At 37.7% G+C, this 25,072-nt stretch overlaps 1 protein-coding gene across 4 annotated transcripts in view; it reads left to right on the forward strand.

Moving 5' to 3' along the window:
• Ubr5 (ubiquitin protein ligase E3 component n-recognin 5) overlaps window positions 1–24,838 on the forward strand; it is a 111,230-nt gene extending 86,392 nt beyond the window's left edge. For 2 of the 4 annotated variants that reach the window (XM_048359065.1, XM_048359067.1), the window contains exons 41-59: window positions 1,792–2,022; window positions 2,694–2,767; window positions 3,800–3,972; window positions 4,063–4,176; window positions 5,308–5,528; window positions 6,146–6,266; window positions 6,349–6,447; window positions 7,843–8,086; window positions 9,733–9,844; window positions 10,465–10,609; window positions 12,152–12,282; window positions 14,143–14,203; window positions 15,396–15,571; window positions 16,212–16,296; window positions 17,562–17,717; window positions 17,978–18,091; window positions 19,307–19,451; window positions 21,475–21,560; window positions 24,217–24,838. In XM_048359065.1, the coding sequence (XP_048215022.1) occupies window positions 1,792–2,022; window positions 2,694–2,767; window positions 3,800–3,972; window positions 4,063–4,176; window positions 5,308–5,528; window positions 6,146–6,266; window positions 6,349–6,447; window positions 7,843–8,086; window positions 9,733–9,844; window positions 10,465–10,609; window positions 12,152–12,282; window positions 14,143–14,203; window positions 15,396–15,571; window positions 16,212–16,296; window positions 17,562–17,717; window positions 17,978–18,091; window positions 19,307–19,451; window positions 21,475–21,560; window positions 24,217–24,429 (2,701 nt within the window). In that variant the 3' untranslated portion in view covers window positions 24,430–24,838. Of the gene's footprint in view, window positions 1–1,791; window positions 2,023–2,693; window positions 2,768–3,799; window positions 3,973–4,062; window positions 4,177–5,307; window positions 5,529–6,145; window positions 6,267–6,348; window positions 6,448–7,842; window positions 8,087–9,732; window positions 9,845–10,464; window positions 10,610–12,151; window positions 12,283–14,142; window positions 14,204–15,395; window positions 15,572–16,211; window positions 16,297–17,561; window positions 17,718–17,977; window positions 18,092–19,306; window positions 19,452–20,278; window positions 20,702–21,474; window positions 21,561–24,216 lie in introns of those variants that run through there. The other 2 variants (XM_048359066.1, XM_048359068.1) reach the window with 2 other exon arrangements.
• The last annotated feature ends 234 nt before the right edge of the window (window positions 24,839–25,072 follow it).

Genomic DNA, 25,072 nt, shown 5'->3' on the forward strand with positions numbered 1-25,072 from the left:
CCCTCTGTTTCTGTTTCGCGGAAGAGTTTGAGGAGTATTGGTATTAGCTCCTCACTAAAGGTTTTATAGAATTCATTGGTGAATCCATCTGGGCCTGGGCTTTTCTTTTTGGGAGGCTCTTGATTACCCCCTATATCTCGCTGTAAGTTATTGGTTTATTTAGTTGATCTATTTCTTCTTGGTTCAGTTTGGGCAGTTTATACTTCTAAGAATTGATCCATTTCTGTAAAATTACTGTTTTTTTAGTGAGTAGAGGTTCTGGAAATAGTTTCTTATGATTGTTTGAATATCGTGTGTATTTGTTGTAATTTTTCCAGTGGAATTAAATTTTTTTTTGTTCTTTCTATGTGATTATAAATAACCAGGACCAGGATTGCTCCAAACATTAAGATGATTAACTTTATTATTTCTGGTACTTTATTCTGTGGATCTATTATGATTTATTTATTCATTCGTTAGTTAGTGTACATGTAGATTATGTCTACTTTTTCACTGTTGTTCATATTGCTCCCATTTGTATTTGTGTTTTGGGTTTTTTTATGGATACACATTTTTAGTCCTCTGGGTCAATTGGCCATTTACTTTGAGACTTCTCTTTTTCCTTCTGTGTTGGTACTGGGGTCTGAACTGGACTTGGGCTGTTTTGTTCAAGGGTAACATCTACCACTTGACTACAGCTCCACTTCATCATTTGGTAGTAGTTAAGTGAAGATATATGAGTCATCAATATTTATTTCTTCCTGGGCTGGCTTTGAACTGTGATTTTCTGATCTCAACCTCCTAACATCTAGAATTATTAGGCATCCAGCTCTGAGACAGAATCAGGTTGGCCTAGAAGTTGAGGTTGCTCTCCTGTTTCAGTCTTTATTTCAGCAATTAGTCATACCTATCTTCATTTTAATTTTGATTTACATTTCTGCAATTGCAGGTAATTTGGTCTTTCCATATGTTAATGGCCCACATATAATTAATGTATTTGTTGTCAAGATTTTAATTTGGTGTTCTTTTTCTATTGAGTGGCATGAGTTCTCTCTATTTCAAATACAAATCCCTTATCAAGTGTTTGGTTTTCAAATTTTTCATCTCATTCTCTGGGTTATCTTTTTGTTTTCTTGGTATCGGTGAGGTTTCTGATGATGATGATAAACTCCAACTTGCATATATATCTTACTTGTGTTTTCAGTGTCATATTTAGACATTGGATATCAAATGGAGTCCCTGTAACAGCATCAGTCTTACATAAGAACTCGTTAGAAATGCCAGTTGTTTGGTTTTTGCTTAGATTTGCAAAAACTTTGAATAGACCCTTCAGGTGATTTTGATAGACCTTGATGTTAGAGAATCACTCGTAGGAGCCAAAGTTCTTTCTGCTGCTGCCAAAGCATCCTAGAATTCTCTTCCTTGACAAAAAAGCATGGGGCTGTAAATCATAAACAGTGTTTACATTTCTAAAGCAGGACCACATTCTCAGTGAGTAATATGAATATGCTGAGTTCTGAATAGTTCATATTTATGATAGTGATATGCTTTATATTTGTGTTGTATTTTGTTTTGTTTTTGGTCAGTCCTGGGGCTTGACCTCAGGGCTGGGGCACTGTCCCTGGGCTGCTTTTGCTCAAGGCTTAGCACCCTACGACATGAGCCAGCCACTTCTGGCTTTTTCTTTTTATGTGATACTGAGGAATCGAACCCAGGGCTTCATGCATGCTAGGCAGGCACTCTACCACTAAACCACATTCCCAGCCTATATTTGTGTTCTTTAACAATCTTTATTTCTTTTTGCTTCTGTAGACGTGCCACATTGCTTAGTGCCCGTCAAGGAATGATGTCTGCTCGAGGAGACTTTCTTAATTATGCTCTTTCTTTAATGAGGTCTCATAATGACGAGCATTCTGATGTTCTCCCAGTTTTGGATGTTTGCTCATTGAAGCATGTGGCATATGTTTTCCAAGCTCTTATATATTGGATTAAAGCAATGAATCAGCAAACAACATTGGATACTCCTCAGCTGGAACGGAAAAGGTATTTTCATTCTTGGGTATGAAATTGATTTAAGAAATACTTGCTTGGTGTGGTCTTCCAGTAAATTCTCAGATTTGGAAGTAAGGCATGCACACTACAGAAAAGGTACACTACAGGGACATTTTGTGTGGAAGGAAAATAGGCTTAGTTTGTCCCACGTTAGGCCTCACACATAAAAATGCTTTGACTTTTAAGTATCACATTTTCTGTAAGAGTTTGTGTAATGATATTTCTTGTTTGATTTTCATTTTTTAAATAACAATCATTTTCTTTGCCTGTCCTGGGGCTTGAAGTCAGGGCCTAGGCACTGTCCCTGAGCTTCTTTGGTTTAAGGTTAGCATTCTACCACTTGAGCCACAGTGCCACTTCTGGCCTTTTCTTTGTATGTGGTACTGAGGAATTGAGCTCAGGGTTTCATGCGTGCTAGGCAAGCACTCTATTATAAGCCACATTTCCAGTCCCTGATTTTTATTTCTGTTCAGCCTGTTTTGTTACTGAAATGCATTAGGCAGCTAAATCCGCGATTTGCTAGTACCTGAATGTAACCAGTGTTAGATACTGCCTAGATTCTAAAGTAACTTCAGAGTTTTGTTTATTGCCTGCCACTCACCTTTGTCCTAATCATATTGCACACACACTTGATTTAAAGTGACTCAATTGTCTTTTCGAAGGACACGAGAACTTTTGGAACTGGGTATTGATAATGAAGATTCAGAACATGAAAACGATGATGACACCAATCAAAGTTAGTGCACAGAAAAATCTGCTAACCTACTTCAAGAACTGGCTGCCTCAGTATTTCCCCTTCAAGCTTTTTAACTTCATTAGTTTCTGTCTGGGTGGGAATTTCTCTTTTCTTCTCTATGTCCCATTTCTTACCTTTCTATTTTTCCTTAAATATCTTTGTAATATACATCTCATAAATAAGGATATGTTAATGTTTTTTAAAAAGCCTCAACAGTTCTTGTGTTTTATCTTTCATTTATATTTCGCTTACTTTTTTGCTTTTGGTTCTTAAGTATAATATGGGTACTATAAATTTATAGTCTAGAAAAAGCACTTGTTATTATCAGTGAAAATGAAAGTAATTTCTGAACATGAGAACTCTAATAGTTAATGTAAAGTAGAGAATTTTCTCATAAGGGTGTGTGTGTGTATGTATGTGTGTGTGTATGCTGGGTGCTGTCCCTGACCCTTTTTTGCTCATGGCTAGTATTGTGCTACTTGAGCCACAGCCTCACTTTCTCAGCCAAGGAAAAGACCATTGACCTAACCGCTATTCCCTTTGAGAACTTGTCCATAGCCATAGCCTATTGTTTGTACAGCAAAATAAGCCTTGCCAAAGTACTTTCATTAAGAAGAGTTGGTGCTAGTTTGTTGACTGCTATTGGGATGAGTTACTGTAGAAAATAAATGATAAGAGTTAAGCTCCTGGTGGTTATCTTCTGTTGGACTAGTCAGGGAGCAGGGTCCTGAATATGCCCAGGAATCCACCTGCTATTTTGCTTCAACTCCAGATGAGGTAAAGGAAGGATATGAGAAGTGCCAATATAGAGAAGAGTCAAATTTGTTACTGCTTTTGTTGTTGTTTTGCTACAGCATAAAATTCAACATTGTAATCATTAAACTGCTGTATTTGGAATTAGCACTTAAAATCAGTATTTTGGATCATTGTTCTTGAGTACATTGACATTCTTTAAGATATCAGGAGTTCTGGATTGGATAGGTTAGTAGTCTCTAATAATTTTTATTAAGCATTCTCTCTGTTTCTGTTTAGGTGCTACTTTGAATGATAAGGACGATGACTCTGTTCCTGCAGAAACTGGCCAGAACCATCCCTTTTTCCGACGGTCTGACTCTATGACCTTCCTTGGGTGTATTCCCCCAAATCCATTTGAAGTGCCTCTGGCTGAAGCCATCCCCTTGGCTGATCAGCCTCATCTGCTGCAGGTGAACTGAACTACTTTTAAGATTCCTTTCTAACTGAATTTCTTGGTAGAGTTTTCAGTGTAACTAGAATATCTCTTTTTACAATTCCAGCCAAATGCTAGAAAGGAGGATCTTTTTGGCCGTCCAAGTCAGGGTCTTTATTCTTCATCTGCCAGTAGTGGGAAGTGCTTAATGGAGGTTACAATGGACAGAAATTGCCTTGAGGTAAGAAATTACCTCAGTTTAATATTTGTTAATGAGAACTGGTCCCACCATCTAGATATGTGGAAAATATTTCCTCAAAATACATTATTTGTCCATCACTGTGATTAATTTGTTCCATATAAGCAGCTTTACTATGTGCTTTGGTTCACAAAGTTAATTGTTTTTGAACCAAGTTAATTGTTTTATGATCCTGAAAATTCAAATGTTCATGTGAGTTTTGTGCGTGTGTGTGTGTGCACACTTTTTGTATATGTGAACATAAGTTTAGCTTAACATTTTCTTTAAAACTCATTAATAGAGGTAGATAGCATTAATGGTATTAAACAATTGCTGGCTACATTGTGCCCTGGGCACTATCTTTAGCTTTCTAAACATTATCCTCAGTTTATGAGTGAGAAATTGGGGCTTCGAAGGGATTATAAATTTTACATGGGGATGTCTGTTGCCATATGGCAAGTTAGGTGGTAGATCCAGTTTTCAGATACAGGTGTTACCTGAGAGCCTCACATTAAACTCTTAATTGTTTCTTAAGATGGTGCCTTTAAAAAGCAGGGGAGAAGAAATAGTAATGAATAAATTTTTTCTGATTAAGCAATAAAGGGGAATTCAGTATTAAAAATACTAGGAATAGCCTGGCCTCCAGTTGCTCACTTCCACAATCCTAGCTACTCAGGAGGCTGAGATCTGAGGATCGAGGTTCAAAGCTACCCCAGGCAGGAAAGTGTGTGAGACTCCAGTTAACCACCAGAAAACCGGAAGTAACACTGTAGCTCCAAGTGGTAGAGCACTCATCTTGAGCTGAAGAGCTCAAGGACAGTCCCCAGGCCTTGAGTTCAAGCCCCATGACCAACCAAAAAAACAAAGCCACTAGAAATATATTAGGGACCTAAGTTCCCTAGGTATGTTTTAGGTAGCTTTCAAAGTCCTCTAGTACTGCTATAGTGAATGCAGTGGATTGGGTTGTCTGCCAGGGGATTTGCTGCAGCTCTGTAACAAAACCTTTGAAGGGGAAAAGAAATTATTTAACGTGATTTCTGTGGAGACTAGGCTAGGCATACACTGAGTTGAAAACAAAATCTGCTTAGTATTTCTTTGGTTTGTAACTTTTTGTTTGTTTTGGTTTGTTGATAGGTTCTTCCAACTAAAATGTCTTATGCTGCCAATCTGAAAAATGTAATGAACATGCAAAATCGGCAAAAAAAAGAAGGGGAAGAACAGAATATGCTGGCAGAAGAATCTGAGAGTTCAAAACCAGGCCCATCAGCTCATGATCTTGCTGCACAACTGAAAAGTAGTTTGCTGGCAGAAATAGGTCTTACTGAAAGTGAAGGACCCCCTCTTACATCTTTCAGGTACTCACTAAGTGAAAGTAGTGTTCCTCCTGTATTGCTTCAGAAAGTTTTGTGTAGAAAACTCCTTTGCAGAAATCATGAGTTTTTGTGGACTTACATATGAATAATATGATTGTTGCTATTATGATTTTTTAGTTTCCTAAACTTAGATTTTGTGACAAGTTTTGTAGTTGGTATTTTCAATGTTTAATATACTGTCTTAAAATATAGGATCATGGGGTGGGAATGTGGCTTTAGTAGTAGAGTGCTTGCCTAGCATGCATGAAGCCCAGGGTTCATTTCCTCAGCACTACATAAACAGAAAAGGCCGGAAGTGGCACTATGGCTCAAATGGTAGAGTGCTAGCCTTGAGCAAAAAGAAAGCCAGGGACAGTGCTCAGGCCCTGAGTTCAAGCCCCAGGACTGACCCAACAAAAAATTGTCTAAGTGAAGCTAGACATGGGACTTTAAGCGGAAATATGAAAGAAACTTGAATACAGGAAACATGTTGGGGATCTGTCCATATGTGAAGGATATAGAAATAAGTGGCTATAGAAATGTTTATTAGAGAAGAAATTAATTTTATTGGTATTACCAAGGTACAGCAGTATTCATAGACCTGGCCATTCTTTTTACAGACCACAGTGTAGTTTCATGGGAATGGTTATTTCCCACGATATGCTGCTAGGGCGTTGGCGTCTTTCTTTGGAACTGTTTGGTAGAGTATTCATGGAGGATGTTGGAGCAGAACCTGGATCAGTAAGTACTGTGCACTTGAAAATTTTATCTGCTAGAACCCTATTTCAGACAATAACGTTTTTATGTTTTGTTTTTTTTTAAGATCTTAACTGAATTGGGTGGTTTTGAGGTAAAAGAATCAAAATTCCGTAGAGAAATGGAAAAGCTGAGAAACCAGCAATCAAGAGACTTATCACTAGAGGTAAAGGTATTTCGATTTTCTTATATTATGCCTGTAGTATACCATTTTAATTTATGAATTTGAAAGCTTGCATCATAACATGCTTGTAATTTTTATTTTTCAATTTTTTTTAAAAATGATTTTTATTTTTGGTGTTAGTACTGGGTGGGGCTTGAATTCAGGGCTTAGGCACGTACATGGCATTTTCTCTGAAGGCTGGTGCTCTGCCACTTAAGCGACTCCTCTACTAATGGCTTTTTGATGTTAGAGCTAAGAGTCTCATGGACATTTATGCCTGGGCTGGTTTTGAACCTTGATCCTCATATCTTGGGCTTCTGAATAGCTAGGATTATAGGTATGAGCCACTGGTGCTGCCCTTGAAATTACAATTAAGAAGATAGGATAAAATTTAAATTTAATTTAATTAAAACAAGGACTTTATACTTGCACATTGCTACTAGGTTTGTATTTGTTTCTAGGCTTTTTGTTTTAACTGGACAGTTAGAAAATACTTCCGTACATCTTTAAAAAAAATTTATAATGCCAGGCTCTTATGGCTTGTGCCTGTATTTCTAACTGTTCAAGAGTCTGAGACATGGCGGATCACGGTTCAAAGCCAGACCCAGCTGAAAAGCCTTTTATACTACCCAATTAACCAGTAAGATACTGGACTGGAGACATAACTCAAGGGATAGGGTGCTAGTATTTTTCAAATTGTAATCCTTTAATCTCTTATGTCTTGCATTGCATGACTGGGATTATACAAATCCACTATCATACAGCTTGTTTTCCCTATGTATTTTTTGTTTTGTTTTGTTTTGGGGTGAGTCTAAAAGTTTGAACACGGCTTTGTCCTTGCTGACATTACAACATGAGCCAGACCCTATCACTTTGAATTTTAGGATAGAGTCACTTACATATTCCCGAACTAGCCAAGGCTGCTCTCCTGTTTGCACTTCATAGCTGGGGACAGGAATATGCCACCGTGCCCTGCTTCCACTGATTGAAAGAGTCTCACAAACTTTTTGCTCGGATTGGTGTTGACCCATGATACTCCTAATTCCCTCATCCCAAATAGTTAGGAGTAGAGACCAATGCATTGTCTTTTATTGGGGATGGAGGTAGTGCAGTCCTGGGGTTTGAATTTAGGGACCAGAACTGGCTAAACAGAGGCTCTTATCACTTAAGACACACATCATCTACCAGCTTGTATTTTGAGATAGTCTTGCTAAAAAGTTTATTATTGTCCTGGCTAACCTTGAACCTTGATACTTGCATGACTGCCTGGGATTTTCTCATGTATACCTAGGATTATAGGTGTGTATCACTGTGCCAAGCCCCTTATTTCTAGGTCTTTCACAGAAAAATGTATGGTTTCTAGCACTGAAATTACTACCTTTTGGCATGTTTTAATAGGTTGATCGAGATCGAGATCTTCTCATTCAGCAGACTATGAGGCAACTTAATAATCATTTTGGTCGAAGATGTGCCACTACACCAATGGCTGTCCACAGAGTAAAAGTCACATTTAAGGATGAACCAGGAGAGGGCAGTGGTGTAGCACGAAGTTTTTATACAGCCATTGCACAAGCATTTTTGTCAAATGAAAAATTGCCAAATCTAGATTGTATCCAAAATGCCAACAAAGGTACCCACACAAGTAAGTACATCAAAATGATTAAAAAGTGATAAAAAGAAATTGTAAATAATAAAAGCAATGAATAATCATTAGTACATGTCTGCATTGGGAAAATTTTAGTGCACATTTACAGTTCTTACATTTATTCTAGATTTAGTAAATGTTTGTTTTGTGATTAAACTAGTTTTCATCTTAGTTTCTTATTTATGGGTAGCAAGTTGTTAGAGGTGGGTGAAGGTAAAAATTCTATGAGCAAATTACAGTGCTCCCTCTACCTCTGCATTTGAGAAGAGAATGCAGGTCTCAAGATAGGTTATTGTAAATATGGTTTACAAACTTGGTACCAGTCCCAGTGAGATAAGGAAGTTACAATCCAGTGTAAACCCCATACTGGAGAGTGCAAACCCATTAACTCACTAGAACCAGCACATAATGCTTTTATGGCTCTTGGAAACTGCAGGTCTTAGGAGATGATTGGTGATTTTTATCAAGCAGCAACAGAAGATTGTCAGCGTTAGAAGTAGATTTTACACATATATAGGAAGAGAGAGAGTAATTAGAGGACAGTTAAAACATGAATTTTACCTAAGCTACACTGTATCTCATTGGGTTCTGTAAACCATTGGTATGGATGCTAAAAGAGTTATAAAAAGGATAGAAGACAAATAAGAATGGTGTTCCCTAGCCTTTTAGCGACAGTTTTACCATTTGACTAAGTCTTATAGTAAAAATAGATTCACAGACTTGGGTGAGAAAAACATGGGCAGCCATACCATTTCAAACCTTTAGGAAATTTAAATAGGCTAGGCACTGGTAGCTCCAGCCAGTAATCTCATAATTTAAACATGATAATTGCTAACAATCTTGGGCTGGGAATGTGGCCTAGTGGTAAAGTGCTCACCTTGTATACATGAAACCCTGGGTTTGATTCTTCAGCACCACATATATAGAAAAAGCTGGAAATGGCGCTGTGGCTCAAGTGTTAGAGTGCTAGCCTTGAGCAAAAGAAGCCAGGGACAGTGCTCAGGCCCTGAGTCCCAGCTTATGGTATTGAATGCCAAAAATGATTTATTGTTTGGCAGTACTGGTGTTCCGAACCTCAGGGCCTTAGACTAGGCTATGTAGGTTCTCTACCACTTAAGCCGTTCCTTGTGCTTTATTCAGATAATGTTTCAAGTTTTCCTCATAGGGATTACAGGTGTGAATCACCACACTATAATCACTGGTTAAGATATCATCTCTTCTTCCTTGTACTGGATTCAGACTTCCATCCTCCCAATGTCCACCTCCTGAATAGCTGGGATGATAGGTATTCATCACAGTTTCCAGCACCAGAATGGAGAGGATATTTAAATAATTAACCACATAAGAAATCCTAGTGTTATTTATAGTGAAAGTTTCATAGCCTATATATTTCGTAGCCTTGGAATAAGGGGAAATTACGTTTAACAAATCACTGAAGTGAACCTATGGTATGCCAGATACATTCTAAGAGTCCTGCAATTTTCAAATGACGACAGATGGAGAATGGGATGAAGGCATTGGTAACAGATTATAGGAAGATGATTTTGAGGGTTATGTCTTACTTATATTTGACTCATTTGCAGTGACTGAAATTTAACCTAGTTATATTTTAATATACTTAAATAATATTTCATCTTTTCTAGGTTTAATGCAAAGATTAAGGAACAGAGGAGAGAGAGATCGAGAACGGGAAAGAGAAAGGGAAATGAGGAGGAGTAGTGGCTTGCGAGCAGGTTCTCGAAGAGACCGGGATAGGTATAGTCATTTTCTGTTTCATTGAATATTAACATTTTGGTCCAATTGCACTTAGTCTTACTACAATCACAAAGTCATAATTATGGACTATTTTGTAGAAAATAAAGTTTCAATGTTTGGACATATGTATAATTAAGTATAGCCTAATAACTCAGAGCCAGTTGAAATTATATTGCCTTTTTATTTATGCAGCATTCCAATTGTTGACATTTTTGCTGCCTTTGTATTACTTTGTTTATCTTAAAATATTAATTGTGACTAATTGTGTTGATTAATCCATCTGATTTTTCTTTTGGAATGAATGTGTTTTATTTTGCCTAACATTTCCAGGAATTATGGATATGCTCTTCATAGGACTTTATGCTCTACATAGGACTTTATGCTCTACATAGGACTTTATGCTCTACATAGGACATGTAGGACTTTATAAAGTCCTACATCAAATCATATTACACACTTTAAGTGACAAAATCGAAACAATTTTTACTTCTCAAACATCTCTGGGTGTCACACCATCTTGGTACTAAACTGCAATAATCCGCATGCTCTAGTTTTCTACTTTGGTTCTAATTGTGCTGTTGAAAGGAAATGAAGTCATGAAAGCTTTCTTTCTCTTACAGAGACTTCAGAAGACAGCTTTCCATTGACACCCGGCCCTTCAGACCTGCCTCTGAAGGGAATCCCAGCGATGATCCTGATCCTCTGCCTGCACATCGGCAGGCACTTGGAGAGAGGCTTTATCCCCGTGTGCAAGCAATGCAGCCTGTATGCACCGTACACTTAGCTAACTCTTATTTTGGAAAATAAACTCAGCTGCTCACCTGTCACACTGTTTAGCTTTGCAATAACAAGCATGCTTTGGAAGGAATGTTTACTGCAGGCTAATTACATAGAGCTTGGAGTTTTCCTCCATCTCATTCAGCTAAGGCACCTGTCTCCATCCTGCCTAGTGAATTTCTTTATGTACAAAAGTAGAACTGTGCTTGCTTTGTTTTGTTGGTCCTGGGGCTGGAACTCAAGGCTTGGGCACTATTCCTGAGTTTTCTTTCTGCCCAGGGATAGGGAGCCATAGTACTACTTCAAGCTTTTTCTTGTTTTGTCTTGTTTCTTTCCAGTCCTGGGGCTTGAACTCAGGGCCTGAGCACTGTCCCTGGCTTCCTTTTGCTCAAGGCTAGCACTCTGCCACTTGAGCCACAGCGCCACTTCTCGCTTTTTCTATATATGTGGTGCTGGGGAATTGAACTCAGGGCTCCATGTAAATGAGGCAAGCACTTTATGTTCCCAGCCCTGACTTCCAACCTTTTCTGAGTGGTTTATTGTAGATAAGAGTCTCATGGACTTTGCTCCCTGGGCTGACTTGGTTGTTAGTTTGATTTGGTTTTTTGTTTGGTTGGTTGAAGGTATTTTTCTTTGTTTGTTTTGCAATTTCTGGGGTTTATACTCAAGGCCTGGGTGCTGTCCTTGAGCTTCTTTTGCTCAAGGTTGGCACTCTACCACTTGAGTTACAGTGCCACTTCTGGTCTTTTCTGCTTCTGTGGTACTGAGGAATTAAACCCAGGGCTTCATGCATGCTTGGCAAGCACTCTACCGCTGATCCACATTTACAGCCCCCTGGACTGGCTTGGAACCCTAATCCTCAGATCTTAGCCTCCTGAGTAATTAGGGTTACAAGAATGAGCCACCAGTGCCTGGCCAGCTTTTATTCTTATTTGCCAAATTATGACCACTTTGAAGAAAGCATTAATCTGTTAGCAAGAACATACAGCAGTGGTTTGCTATTGATAAATTCTGAATTCTGCTATTGATAAATTCTTTGAATGTTCTGTAAGATTTCTTTCATAATGTGAAACCTGTAAACCAATTATGAGTCTTTTAGTCTTTATGCATAACTTTTGTAGCAAAAGCATAGCAAATTAATAAAAACAATTCTGTTTCTTGCAATAAGTAAGTGTGCATAGCCTTAAATCATAGGTATTTCTCTTTTCTTCCCTTATTTTTGGTGCTCCAAATGAAAAAGATGTTTCTGGCTCTCTCGTGAAGAGAAAAATGTGGAAATTGAGTATATACATGTTACTCATGTAATTAAAACACCTTAACAAGACTTACCACAACAAACAGATAATACTATTGTATGGACTCTTCATTCCGAGTCAGAGTTATCTATAATGAAGTTTTTATTTCATAAAATATATTCTTAGTTAAGAAACTATGTTGTTTTTTTATTTGAACTTCTTATACTTCTCCCTGATTGTAGATTTTGACCAGCATTTTCTGCTAGGGAGAGTAACCTTTCTTTAACATTTACAGGCATTTGCAAGTAAAATCACTGGCATGTTGTTGGAATTATCCCCAGCTCAGCTGCTGCTCCTTCTAGCAAGTGAAGATTCTCTGAGAGCAAGAGTAGACGAGGCCATGGAACTCATCATTGCCCATGGACGGTAATGTGTGCAATTGGGACAGCAGTTCAGTGTAAAGACCAGCTACTTTATTTTTAGTTTGTGCGTGCCACTGTATCCTAAATTTTACACTATTACATATACTACTTTAATTTTTTGTTTTTAACCTGGTGACTTAAAAATCTGTGAATTAGAGAATTAGGTTTTAGAATGATAGTCTTATTAGTACTTAAAGCTTAAAAAGGTACTTGATATTTAGAAATCATTTGAAACAATATCTCAAATTCTCTACCAGAATGCCCTAGTACTCAGTTCATATTTTATACTCCCAAAGAATCTTGGGGTATAATTCCTTAAATTCTTGACATAGTATGAAATTTCTTTTAGGTCATTAGACTCACCTGAAGTGTTCAAGTTTTTGTTTGTTTTAAATGTAAAGTCTAAAAGTATCTAAGTATCATTTTTCCCAAGATGATACGAAGAAGTGACACTGGAGAGATATACCATACTTACTCTATGGCATCTATCCTGGATTTACTGTATTCTTTTAGTTTGAAGCTTTAAAGTGTTGTTTGTTGTAGATGAATATTTTTTGTAGTGCATGGCAGTTGAAGCCAGGGCCTTATACATGCTGGGTAAGCATTCTGTCATTATCCTTAGATGAAAATTTGTGTTACATAATGAGATTAGATGTAGTTCTAGAGGTACACAAACAAAGAGGCTAAAATTGGAACAGCCATTTTTAGAACCTTTGAATGGTTCAAACTAAATAATTTTTCTCTGTTGATAGAATGTTATTTTATTCATTCTTACTACTACTTTTTTCTCCTGGACTTTTATATATTTTATATTTATTTGTCTTGCTCTATTTATTCAGACAGACAGATAGACAGATAGTTTGGCCCATTGCAGAAAAGGTTGAGAAGAATATGTTGCTTGTTTTTATTTGAGATGGTGTCTTGCTACATAAACTGGCCCAGGTTGGCTTAGAACTTTGTATAGTCTAGGCTGGCCTAAAACGTTGTATCTTCCTGCTTTGGCCTCTCAAGAATAGAGTGTAGGGATATACCACTACACTAATGAGAATATGGCTTTGGTGGGGGGGGGGGGGCAGTCCTGGAGCTTGGACTCAGGGCCTGAGCACTGTCCCTGGCTTCTTTTAGCTCAAGGCTAGCACTCTGCCACTTGAGCCATAGTGCCACTTCTGGCCGTTTTCTATATAAGTGGTGCTGGGGAATTGAACCCAGGGCTTCATGTATACGAGGCAAGCACTCTTGCCACTAGGCCATATTCCCAGCCCCAGAATATGGCTTTTCAATAAAATCATTTTGGTAAATATATGCAAGCATTTCTAGTTTAATATTATTTTATATTAAGTACAACTCATAATATGGACTGGTACCTACCACCTGGCATTATGGATTGAGGTATTCTAGAATTATTAAATATTGTAGACTGCTAATAAGCTAGAGTTATTAAATGTATTGGCGAATTTAATTCCTGTTGTGATTGCTTTGTGAACTTTTTTTTGGCTGAGATTTGTGTTAAATCAAGTAGACTTAGCCCATTATCTTGAGTCAGACCTAACAGCATCTGATGATGGTATTTTAATTACGTTGGTTTATTTTTTAGGTAGCCTCGTTATGTAGGGCAGGCTGGCTTTAGCTTTAAACTTAGACTCACTATGTAACCCAGGCTCCCTAGTGCTGGGAGCTTGTGAGTTTTTAAAATATAAATTAAAAAAACCAAGCTTGTAGGTTTGAAAAATATATGTCATTGAATTCTGTTCTCCTAGATACTTGACCCCAAATGTTTACTGACTTCACAACTTAAATAATGTATTTTCCATACAAAATTGTAGGCATATCTAGAATGTAAAAGGGATTTTTGTTTGTTTTTCAGGGAAAATGGTGCTGATAGTATCTTGGATCTTGGATTATTAGATTCCTCAGAAAAGGTACAGGTAAGAGATGTTTTGCACATGTGCTAATAAGGACTTTAGAAGAACTTAAATTCTAAGAAAATTTGAAAACATTGAGCGGAGGAAAACAGGATTTAGGAGGTAATTATGCCTTTGTAAATAAATAAATTTCATGATTATAATATCAAAAGAATTAAAGATAGGCATATGGTTATCATATACAGAATCCAGTAAGATTGGTTTAGTTAGTGCTGTCTTGTAGCCTTAACAAGTGGCTGCTTCTGTTGGAACAAAGTGAATTGAACTGTCTCGTTTGGAGATAACAATGAACTGATTAGCAGAGAAGCAGCAAAGTCTCTAAGGAACTATTGTTTAAAGAAGCAGTTGTTGCCAAAAGTACAGTAAGGAAGCTCCGTTTTTTTGTTTGTTTGTTTTTGTTTTTTGCCAGTCCTGGAGCTTGAACTCAAGCAAGCAGTCTACCACTAAGCCACACTCCCAACCTAAGGGAGCTCTTTTAAGACATGGAGAACTTTCTTTGCCAGCCAAGAGAAGCAAACCCAACTAATCTTACTCTCTTTCATTGATTACAACTTAAAATTTTAATCTAAAAAATACATTAAAAAAGGATTGCCTGTGAATGCTGAAAAGTAAACTGTAGTATACAGACAGAGATAGATAAGATAGTCAGAACTTGAAAAATGGTGGCCTGGTATGACATCTTTGTAGGCAAGGGGGTAAAGCTAGTCCTTGTTACTTTATCTCACCTGGAACGCAGCAAAAATTTGAAAGCTATACTGCCAATGTTGTGCATGTTAAAGTCTTAAGGTTTGTGGATAGTTTTTTTTGTTTTTGTTTTTGTTTTTGTTTTTTGCCAGTCCTGGGCCTTGGACTCAGTGTCTGAGCACTGTCCCTGGCTTTTTTTTTTGCTCAAGGCTAGCATTCTGCCACTTGAGCCACAGCGCCACTTCTGGCCGTTTTCTGTATATGTGGTACTGGGGAATTGAACCCAGGGCTTCATGTATACAACACAAGCACTCTTGCCACTAGGCCATATCCCCAGCCCCTTGTGGATAGTTTTGAAATGGTAAATTTAATAAAGCTTACGTTTATTGTCATAAACATGTTTAAATAGTGAGTATTGCTTTGCCTTCTTTGATTTCCAGAGTCAGTTCGTGTAATTCAATTTTTAAATAAAATGAATCTTGAACATTAATCTCTGACATTTTGTTATTAGGAAAACAGAAAACGTCATGGCTCTAGTCGAAGTGTAGTAGATATGGATTTAGATGATACAGATGATGGAGATGACAATGCCCCTTTGTTTTACCAACCTGGAAAAAGAGGATTTTATACTCCAAGGCCTGGCAAAAACACAGAAGCAAGGTTGAACTGTTTTAGAAATATTGGCAGGTAAAATAACTAACTTCAGTGTTCACATTTTGGGGGGTGAGTTGGGTTAGAGATCGGTGTAGGACCTGGTATATACTGAGCTTGTCTACCTACGACTGCCCTAACTGCAGCTGCTCTCCTGGCCCCTAAACTGTAAAAACAAGAGTTTAATGAGATTTTCATATATATGTATGTATATATGTGAGTGTGTGTGTGTGTGTGTGTATAGCGCCAGTGTGTCTGTCAGTCATTCCATCCTGAGGGTTTGAAATCAGGCCTCCCCAAGTTTTTTTCTCAAGGCTAATGCTCTACCACTTAAGCCATATCTCTACTTTTGGCCTTTTGATGATTTAATTGCAGGTAAGAGTCATTCAGGCTTTGCCTCCGCTGGTTTCCAACTGTGATTCTTAGATCTCAGCCTCCTGAAAAATTAGAATTAAGCTATGTGTGCCACAACTGCTTGCTTGCTTCCTTGTTTTTTTTGGGGGGAGACTGTCTTGTAGCACAGGTGCTGACCTCTTATGCTCTTCCTGCCTCAACTCCCCAGTACTGCATTGCAGGACTGTGCTACCACACCTGACAAAAATATATTCATGTATTTATGCTATGTGCATCTACTACTTGCTTTAAATTTAAATCTCATTTCTGTTTTTACTTTTAGGATTCTTGGACTGTGTCTGCTACAAAATGAACTTTGTCCTATTACATTAAATAGACATGTAATTAAAGTGTTGCTTGGAAGAAAAGTAAGTCATTTTAATAAGCATAACTATATCACTTATAAATCATGCTAGAATAGTTTTAAGAATTATAGTCATTAGGTAAAGTATCAGCGAAGATGATATAGTAGACTGGGTTGGTTTTACATTCCTATTACTTAGAGGACTAGCCTTGAGTAACAAAAAACCTTAGGACGGTTTCTAGGCCCTGAATTCAAACTCAAGAACTTCTCTCTCTCTCTCTCTCTCTCTCTCTCTCTCTCTCTCTCTCTCTCTCTCTCTCTCTCTCTCTCTCTCACACACACACACACACACACACTCTCTCTCTCTCTCTCTCTCTCTCTCTCTCTCTCTCCCCGTCACTCCGTCCTTCCCTCCCTCCTTCCCATTATGTTTTTATAACACATTTTCATTGGTTAGTGGGCCTTGAAATTCTTGATCCTCTTGCTTAAGCTTGCTGAATGTGCACTGGAATTCTAGGTAGATACCACCATGCCTACCCATATGAAAACTCTTTTTGTAGTACTGGAGTTTGACCATATGCCTTGTTACTCCAGTGAGAACTGTCGGCTGTCTTTTTGCTAGTTAATTGGGTATGGAGTCTCACAGACTTCTCTGCTCAGGCTAACCTTTCTGTTCTAAGCTTCCCAATAGCTAGTCCTACTTGGTGAGTCACTGGCCCTGCTTAAAAATCTCCTGGTCCTTGAGCTTGGACACAGGGCTTGGGCACTAACCCTGAACTTCTTTTGCTGAAGATTAGAGCTCTTTCTGAGTGGTTTATTGGAGATAAGAGTCTTATGGACTTTTCCTGCCCAGGCAGGCTTCAAACCATAATCCTCAGCTCTTCGTTTCCTGAGTAGCTAATATTACAAGTGTGAGCCACCAGCATTTGGGCAAAAAACGTACTATTTTATACTTTGGTTCTAACAATACATTTACATTTTAAGGGATTTAATAAATTTTACCCCTTGATAGCTATTTTATATAGTGAGAAATTCTTTTTTTTTTAAATTTTGTTGCCATACCAGAGTTTGAACAGACCCTGTGCTTGCTCAACTACCTTCCTCTACTGGTATACTACCCCTTGAGCCACACCTCCAGTCCTATGGCAGAAGATTGTCTATCTTCAAATTAGATACATAGTTTTTCATAGGTAGTGATTTACTAATGGTTTGATTGTTAATCATTCTGTCTTCAAGTTAGATATATTTTCATAGATAGCAACTTACTAATAGTTTGAATGAAGATTTTTTTTTTGTCTATAATTAAATTTCATATGATTACTTTTTCAGGTCAACTGGCATGATTTTGCTTTTTTTGACCCCGTAATGTATGAGAGTTTACGGCAACTAATCCTTGCTTCTCAGAGTTCAGATGCCGATGCTGTTTTCTCAGCCATGGATTTGGCATTTGCAATTGACCTGTGTAAAGAAGAGGGTGGCGGACAGGTAAGGCAGTTCTGATTCTGGCAAGAAAATAGGGTTAATCTGTTGAGATAGTTTCACAATAGAAAGTCTAGTTAGGGATGGAGAGAGATAGATGTGTATATGTAAGAGAGAGTATGTTAGGCAAATATAGACACAGGATTTTTTTGCTTGGGCTTAAGTTGTTTGATATTTGCCTTTAAATATTAAAATTCAAAGAAATAAACTTTCTCAACTGTTATTGCTTCGGAAAATTGCTCTAAATGTCACTGAATTTTTGACAGGTTGAACTCATTCCTAATGGTGTGAATATCCCAGTCACACCTCAGAATGTGTACGAGTATGTGAGAAAGTATGCAGAGCACAGGATGTTGGTAGTAGCAGAACAGCCATTGCATGTAAGTGTTTTCTAGAATGGTAAATTGGCATGTAATCAAATTGTTATGTCATATGTCATAAATGAGCTCAGTGCATTAAACTCATCTAGAGAAGACCAAAAATTTTATGCCAAGCTGACATTTGTTACTAAGTAAATTTGAGAGTCCAGAATAAGTACTCATATTCTTTTGGATAAAGCTGTTGGGAAAAGTGTATCATCAGAAAGCAGCTATGGTTAACAGAAGTCTGGAAAGGTGTTTATGGGATTGAAATGTAATTCATTTAGGGTCCTACCTTCAGTACTTCTGATAACCACTTAGAAGGACTTGGGGGTCTCCAAAGCAGTCATACTTCTCTGGCAGATCGATCATCATCAGGGAAAAGGATGTTAGGCAGAGTCTGGAAGAAATCCAGGTGTAGACTTTGAAACTTCCCTGCTGGGCAGGGTATGTGCTCTCACAGACAACACACTCTTCCTCTAGCAATGAAACACAACAACTTGTATGCAACATTTATGCTTGGGAAGCTTACCTAGTAGTCAAAGTCCAGGGTTTTATTGGAGGCTAGTACTGCAGGCATCAGCTTTGAACTGAAATTTTAGACTCCCAGAGGAAAGCATGCATTTACATCACATTTTTGGCACAAATGATTTAGGCAGACATTTACCAATGATCAGTCATGTAGTCTAAAATGCAGCATCAGGCCTACTATGTTAACTTCTGAAGTATTTCTGATTCTTACGCTGGATTAATTATTTCAGGCCTGCGGTACACAGTCACTGTTCTACTGCCCTCTGCCTATAGATGATGTTAGCTAATTTGTGCCTCCTCTTCAAGATCAGTATAAGATTAAATTAACTAATACATACAACTTATATGAAGTAATTCCTGGCACATAATTTCTCACTAAACTGGAGTTTGAGTCTTAGAGGATTATTGTCATTACACTTTGATAGAACTTTTGACAAATTAAAGCTCAACCACTACTGTTTCTTAAAATAATTTCAGTAACTGCTAGTATATACTATTTAACTTGAAATCTAACATAATTTGCTATGCATTTTTCTTTCCTGTGTTCCCCCTTTCTTAAATCTGTTAATAGGAAATTCAAAATACCAAAGTTGACTTTTCTCTGATTAAAATGAGAACTAAAATGACATGTTGGACTTTAATAATGTAATATGTGGCCAATAAAGTATTCATTGTAATGAAATGGAAAAATTTTATATTCTTTAGGCAATGAGGAAAGGTCTACTGGATGTGCTTCCGAAAAATTCACTAGAAGACTTAACAGCAGAAGATTTTAGGCTTTTGGTAAATGGCTGTGGTGAAGTTAATGTACAAATGCTGATCAGCTTTACTTCTTTCAATGATGAATCAGGTAGGAATTTTTTAAAATGTTTACCTAAGAAATAGAATTTAGTGTGTATTTTCTGAGTTTCTAGTTTTTAGATCTATTTTACAGGGCTTTGGAAATGTCCTCTTTACTCAGTGATTTAAAAGAATTACATTTTAAAAGTAGGATTGAACTAATATTTTGCTTCTTGCTTAATTCCCACCCCCACCCCAATTTTCAAATTTTATGTAGTAGCCAGGTGTTCTTGTAATCACACCACTAAGGGAGGCTGAGGCAATCAGCCTTATTTATGGCAAAACTGTATCTCCAAAGCAGTTCCCTAAACACATACATTACTCTTAAATTTATAAAAAGAACATATAGTTTTGAAAAATCACACTAAAATTTTTTTGTATGTGTGGTGAGCAAATGATTTATGTACACAGGTTTTGTAAAGAATTTGATAGCATAATGTTTGCCTTGTAGAGCTGGACTCAGATCATATATTTATAAACACATTAACAGCATTCAGACACATGGAAAATCTAGAAGAAAAAGGAGAAATGTTACAAAAAGTCTGTCCCCCCCCCCCCACCCCTTTTTGATAGTTACTAGGCTTTGAACTGCTGATGGCCTTCAGCTTGCTAGTAGGCAGGACCTGTAATAGCTGTGCCACTCCTCCAGCTCAAAAAGCCGTATCTCCAATGTTTTATTGGCTGTTCATTCATTTATTCAGCTCTGAGTCTAGTAGTGATTTTAGCTGTGACTGTGCAGTAAAGCATTTGAAGCTCCAAAAAGTTCACTATCAACAATACTATACGTATAGTCCAAGATTACTATATACACAAAAATACTATTTTTTTCCCTTTTAGTTTTTTTATTTTGCAAGCAGCTTCAGCCAAATTATAGAAAGTTAAATTTGGGTAAGTTTTCTTCTTTTTCTTTTGTGTTTGACAATGTTTAGATTGTTCTATAATGGTTTCTCTTTTGGGCTAGTACTAGGAGTTCAAACTCCTGACCTCCCATTCTTGCTTAGATTTTTCACTCGAGGCTGGTGTCACACATCCTCCTGCTTGAGTCACACATCTGGCTTTTTGCTGGTTAACTGGAGATGAGAGCCGAGAGCCTCATAGATTTTTCTGCCTTGGCTGGGTTCAGACTTCAATCCTTAGATCTCAGCCTCTTGAGTAGCTAGGACTACAGGCATGAGCCACTAGTGCTTTGCTCTATAATAGTTTTTGAACTACTTTTTAATGTAATTTTCAGTTCTCCTAAGACTTATTTGCAAAAACTCCCAAGAAGATATGAGTACCCTGGATACTGTATATATGTGTATTAGAACCAGGGAAGGAAGGGAATATCAAAATTGAGAGACAAAGGATAAAAAGACAAACGACTCCAAAAGCAATACCAAAAGCCATTTGGTGTAAATCAACTGCACAGCTCGTGGCGGGGAGGGGGAGGTGGAAAAATGAGGGGAGGTGGTAAGTTGAATAAGAAATGTACTCACTGCCTTACATATGAAACTGTAACTGTAACCTCTCTGCACTTCACTGACAATAAAGGAGAAAAAAATTAGTTACAGAAAAGTAGGATTGCGCTTAAGACTTGAAATCTATAGAATTAATTAGAATGAATTTTTAAAAATTCCAAGAATGAGCTTCTAAAGCTTAGATCAGCAGCATAGGCATCATCAGGAAGCTTTTTTATGGACATCTTTTCAAAACGTAGACTGATTTTTTTCTCTAGAGAATGAAGGCGAAGTCTGCATTTTGTTTCTTTTTTAAAATTCCATTTAATTTAGAAACATTAATTTGAGCACTGGCATAGGTCATGACTTACAAATGAGATTAAAGTCATGTGATTTTGACTTTTAAAGTTAATGTGGTTCTTGTTTTGGTCATCTTGAGTAGATTGTCAGTTGCTCTTCAATTTTCAAATGTTTTAGTTTCCTATTAGGAATGAGACTGCTCAATAACGTTAATTTTGTATCTTTTTCCTGTTTTTATTATGTTTAAAGATGTCACTAGTAAGTACAGCACACTGAATACACATTCTTCTTTCTTAGGAGAAAATGCTGAAAAGCTCTTACAGTTCAAACGTTGGTTTTGGTCTATAGTAGAGAAGATGAGCATGACAGAACGGCAAGATCTTGTAAGTTCAGTTTCACAAAGCTTGTAAAAGGAAATATAGAGGGTGTGTGTGTGTGTGTGTGTGTGTGTGCGCGTGCGTGCGTGCGTGTGTGTGTGTGTGTGTATCCTGTAGTGCTGGGCATCATCCTCAGCCCAGAATATTAAAATTCAGTGTATGATAGGATTGTGTTTTGATTGGGGTGGGGGAGTCAGTCCTGAGGGCTTGGAACTCAGGGCCTGAGCACTGTCCCTGGCTTCTTTTTGCTCAAGGCTAGCGGTCTACCACTTGAGCCACAGCGCCACTTCTGGCTTTTTCTATATATGTGGTGCTGAGGAATTGAACCCAGGCCTTCATTCTCAGCACAGGATTGTGTTTTGAAATTGTTGTTTTGAGAAGGTAAAAGGGCAAAAATGAAACATGTTATTTTCCTACTGTATTAATGGAATACAAGACTTACTTTTTTGCGTATGAGTAGTATTTTACATGTATCTGAATTTCCAGCATTGCTATTCTTGTACTTTTGAGCCATTAAATTAGTTATTTGAAGATAAGCATTGTGACAGTTAAGCTGATAACTGAAATGGCCACTACATAAATACTAATACACTATGGGTATCTTGGATGAAGGGATAATTCATGTTCTTTATCTGCGTAATGGCACACAGCGTATAAATAAGGTTTACATATTCCTCACTCCTTGTTTTTTGTTTGTGTTGGCCTTGTTTTGATTTTGATGGGACCAAGGTTTGAGGTAGGCCTTGAGTGTTATTTTTAATATTTTTGACTAATGATAAGCCTTTGCAAAATGTCTCAATGCTACTTTGTTATCTGGGCACTAGGAAGTAGCTTAATAGTGATGAATTAGCATCAACTTTGCTGTTTCTGTCCTACTTAGTATTAGCATAGAGCCCCAAGAAGCTTACAAATTAGATAACAAGCTTTGATTATAGTAGTGTTTACTAGTCAGTGAAACCTACGTCTAGCCTCAAACACACTCATGACTACATCAACTCATTAATCTTTAGAAAATCTCTTATAAAAAGTTTATAACCCAGAGAACCTTTTTATTCACATTCCTTGTTATTCTCTAGGACATTTCCTGTGGCTAGCCAGGCATAGTAATGCTTAGTTATCTTAACCAAACCACTCATGAAATGCTTAAAAATCATCCAATATGTAGCTATATCCTCCATTTTATTTGAGAGTAATAGTTATTTTTATGGGAAAACAAAAATGTCTCCCACAAATTTCCCTCTGTTTAGACTTGTGAGTCACTGATAAATTGGACTATTCTGTTATGCCATATATTAAGAGATTTTTTTCTGTAAGAAAATGGATTGATGACAGATAATTATAGTCAGGAATAAGTATTTCAGGGAAGCATACCCTTGGCTATTAAAAGTAAAGTAGAAGTTTACATTGTAGTCTCTGTTGAACCTAAGATCGCTGTGTGTGTGTGTGTGTGTCTCCCTTTTGGGGCTTTTGAATTCCGGGCCTGAGTGCTACCTCCTGAGTTCTGTTCAAGGCTAGTGCTTTACCACTTGAGCCACACATCTCCACTTGCAGCTTTTTTAGGTGGTTAATTGGAGATAAGAGTCATGAATGTGGCCTAGCGGTAGATTGCCTAGCATGAATGAAGCCCTGGGTTGGATTCCTCAGCACCACATAAACAGAAAAGGCCAGAAGTGGCTCTGTGGCTCAAGTGGCAGAGTGCTAGCCTTGAGCAAAAAGAAGCCAGGGACAGTGGTCAGGCCCTGAGTCCTGACCAAAAATAAAGTCATGTGGACTTTGTTGCCCAGGCCCTGTCTTTGAACTGTCATACTGAGATTTCAGACTCCTGAGTAGCTAGGATAGATAATAGGTGCCTGGCTATTGCCGCCACCCCTCCCCCCTTCTGTCTTTCTGTCTCCTCTCCTCCTCGCCTCAGTACTAAGGCTTGTAGGGCTTGAACTTCAAGCCTGAGCACTGTTCCCTTACTTAGCTTTTTTGCTCAAGGCTGATCTGCCATCAGTTGAGCCACAGCTTCATTTACAGCTGTTTACTCAGACACCCTCCTGAGTTGCTAGGATTATAGATACTAACCATTGGCACTTAGCCATTTTATTTGGATGCTTGCATCCCTTTTCTACTGGTAGATAACTTTTATAGAATTTAGCCACCGAAATGACCCTTAGACCACTTACCTCTATAGCTTCACTTCATATTACAGATTCAGTACTGAGGCCTTGAGAGGGTATTTTCTTTTTTTCCTCTTTGAACCTTAAATGTACCACTACTGGTTTTTTTTAGCCACTTTGGGGGTGTGATTGATTTTTTTTGTGTGTGTGTGTGTGTGTTGTTTTTTTTTTGTTGTTGGTAACAGGGCTTGAACTGGCCTGACTGCTGTCTTCAGTTTTTTTGATCAAGTCTAGTGCTCTACCACCTAGAGCGAGAGCACTCTTCAAGTTTTATGGGGGTTAATTTTCCTGCCAGGGCTGGCTTTGAATTGTGATTCTCAGGCTTCAGCCTCCTGAGTAGCTAGGCATGAGTTACCAGTGCCTGGCACCTGGTCCTTTTTAATCCAAGAAAATAAACTTAGGTCAGCTTTTAGTGTACAAATGGGGTTCTGCTTATGTTGCCAGAATTAAGGTTTAAATATTAACTAAGCCAAAATTGTAATTGCTGTATTTCCATTTAGGTTTACTTTTGGACATCAAGCCCTTCATTACCAGCCAGTGAAGAAGGATTTCAGCCTATGCCCTCAATCACAATAAGACCGCCAGATGACCAACATCTTCCTACTGCAAATACTTGTATTTCTCGCCTTTATGTCCCACTCTACTCCTCTAAACAGATTCTCAAACAGAAATTGCTACTCGCCATTAAGACCAAGAATTTTGGTTTTGTGTAGAGTATAAAAAGTGTGTATTGCTGTGTAATATTCCTAGCTAATTTTGTAGATTTTTTTCCATTTGTCTATAAAGTTTATGGAAGTTAATGCTGTCATATCCCCTGGGTGGTACTTTAGAGATTAATTGCAAACATTCCTTGCTGAGTTGCTTAAAGGCCTGAGAAGCACTAGCAACATTTAGCTATAATTGTTTGCTAGTCAACAACTTCTAGGTCTAATCCCAGCCAAAGATGACAGCAGAAAAACATAATTTACACTGTGATTTATCTTTTTGCTGAGGGGGTGGGAAATGTAAAATGTTATGAAAATTCACTGCTACCTTTGTGGAAAGTTTCAGCAAAGGTTCTTGTATAGAGGGAATAGGGAATTTCAAAATAAAAAATTAAGTATGTTCTGTGTTTTCATTTAACTTTTTTATGGTGTTTAATTTGTGGTTGGCTGCAGTTGTGTATTATGTATGTGGAACTTTATAAAAGTTCTTGACATTCAGATCTTAGAGAGATGAAATCACTTTTACCTATAAAAACCACTTATTGCAGTTTACTTTCACTGCATTGAGTTCTAGGATATTAAGTGATATCACTAATTTTTTGCATGTAATGTGTTCATTTGAGGCGCTTTTTTTGTACATCTGGGGCCAATG

Source organism: Perognathus longimembris, chromosome 12 (assembly GCF_023159225.1).
Source record: "Perognathus longimembris pacificus isolate PPM17 chromosome 12, ASM2315922v1, whole genome shotgun sequence".
NCBI classification, from domain to species: domain Eukaryota; kingdom Metazoa; phylum Chordata; class Mammalia; order Rodentia; family Heteromyidae; genus Perognathus; species Perognathus longimembris.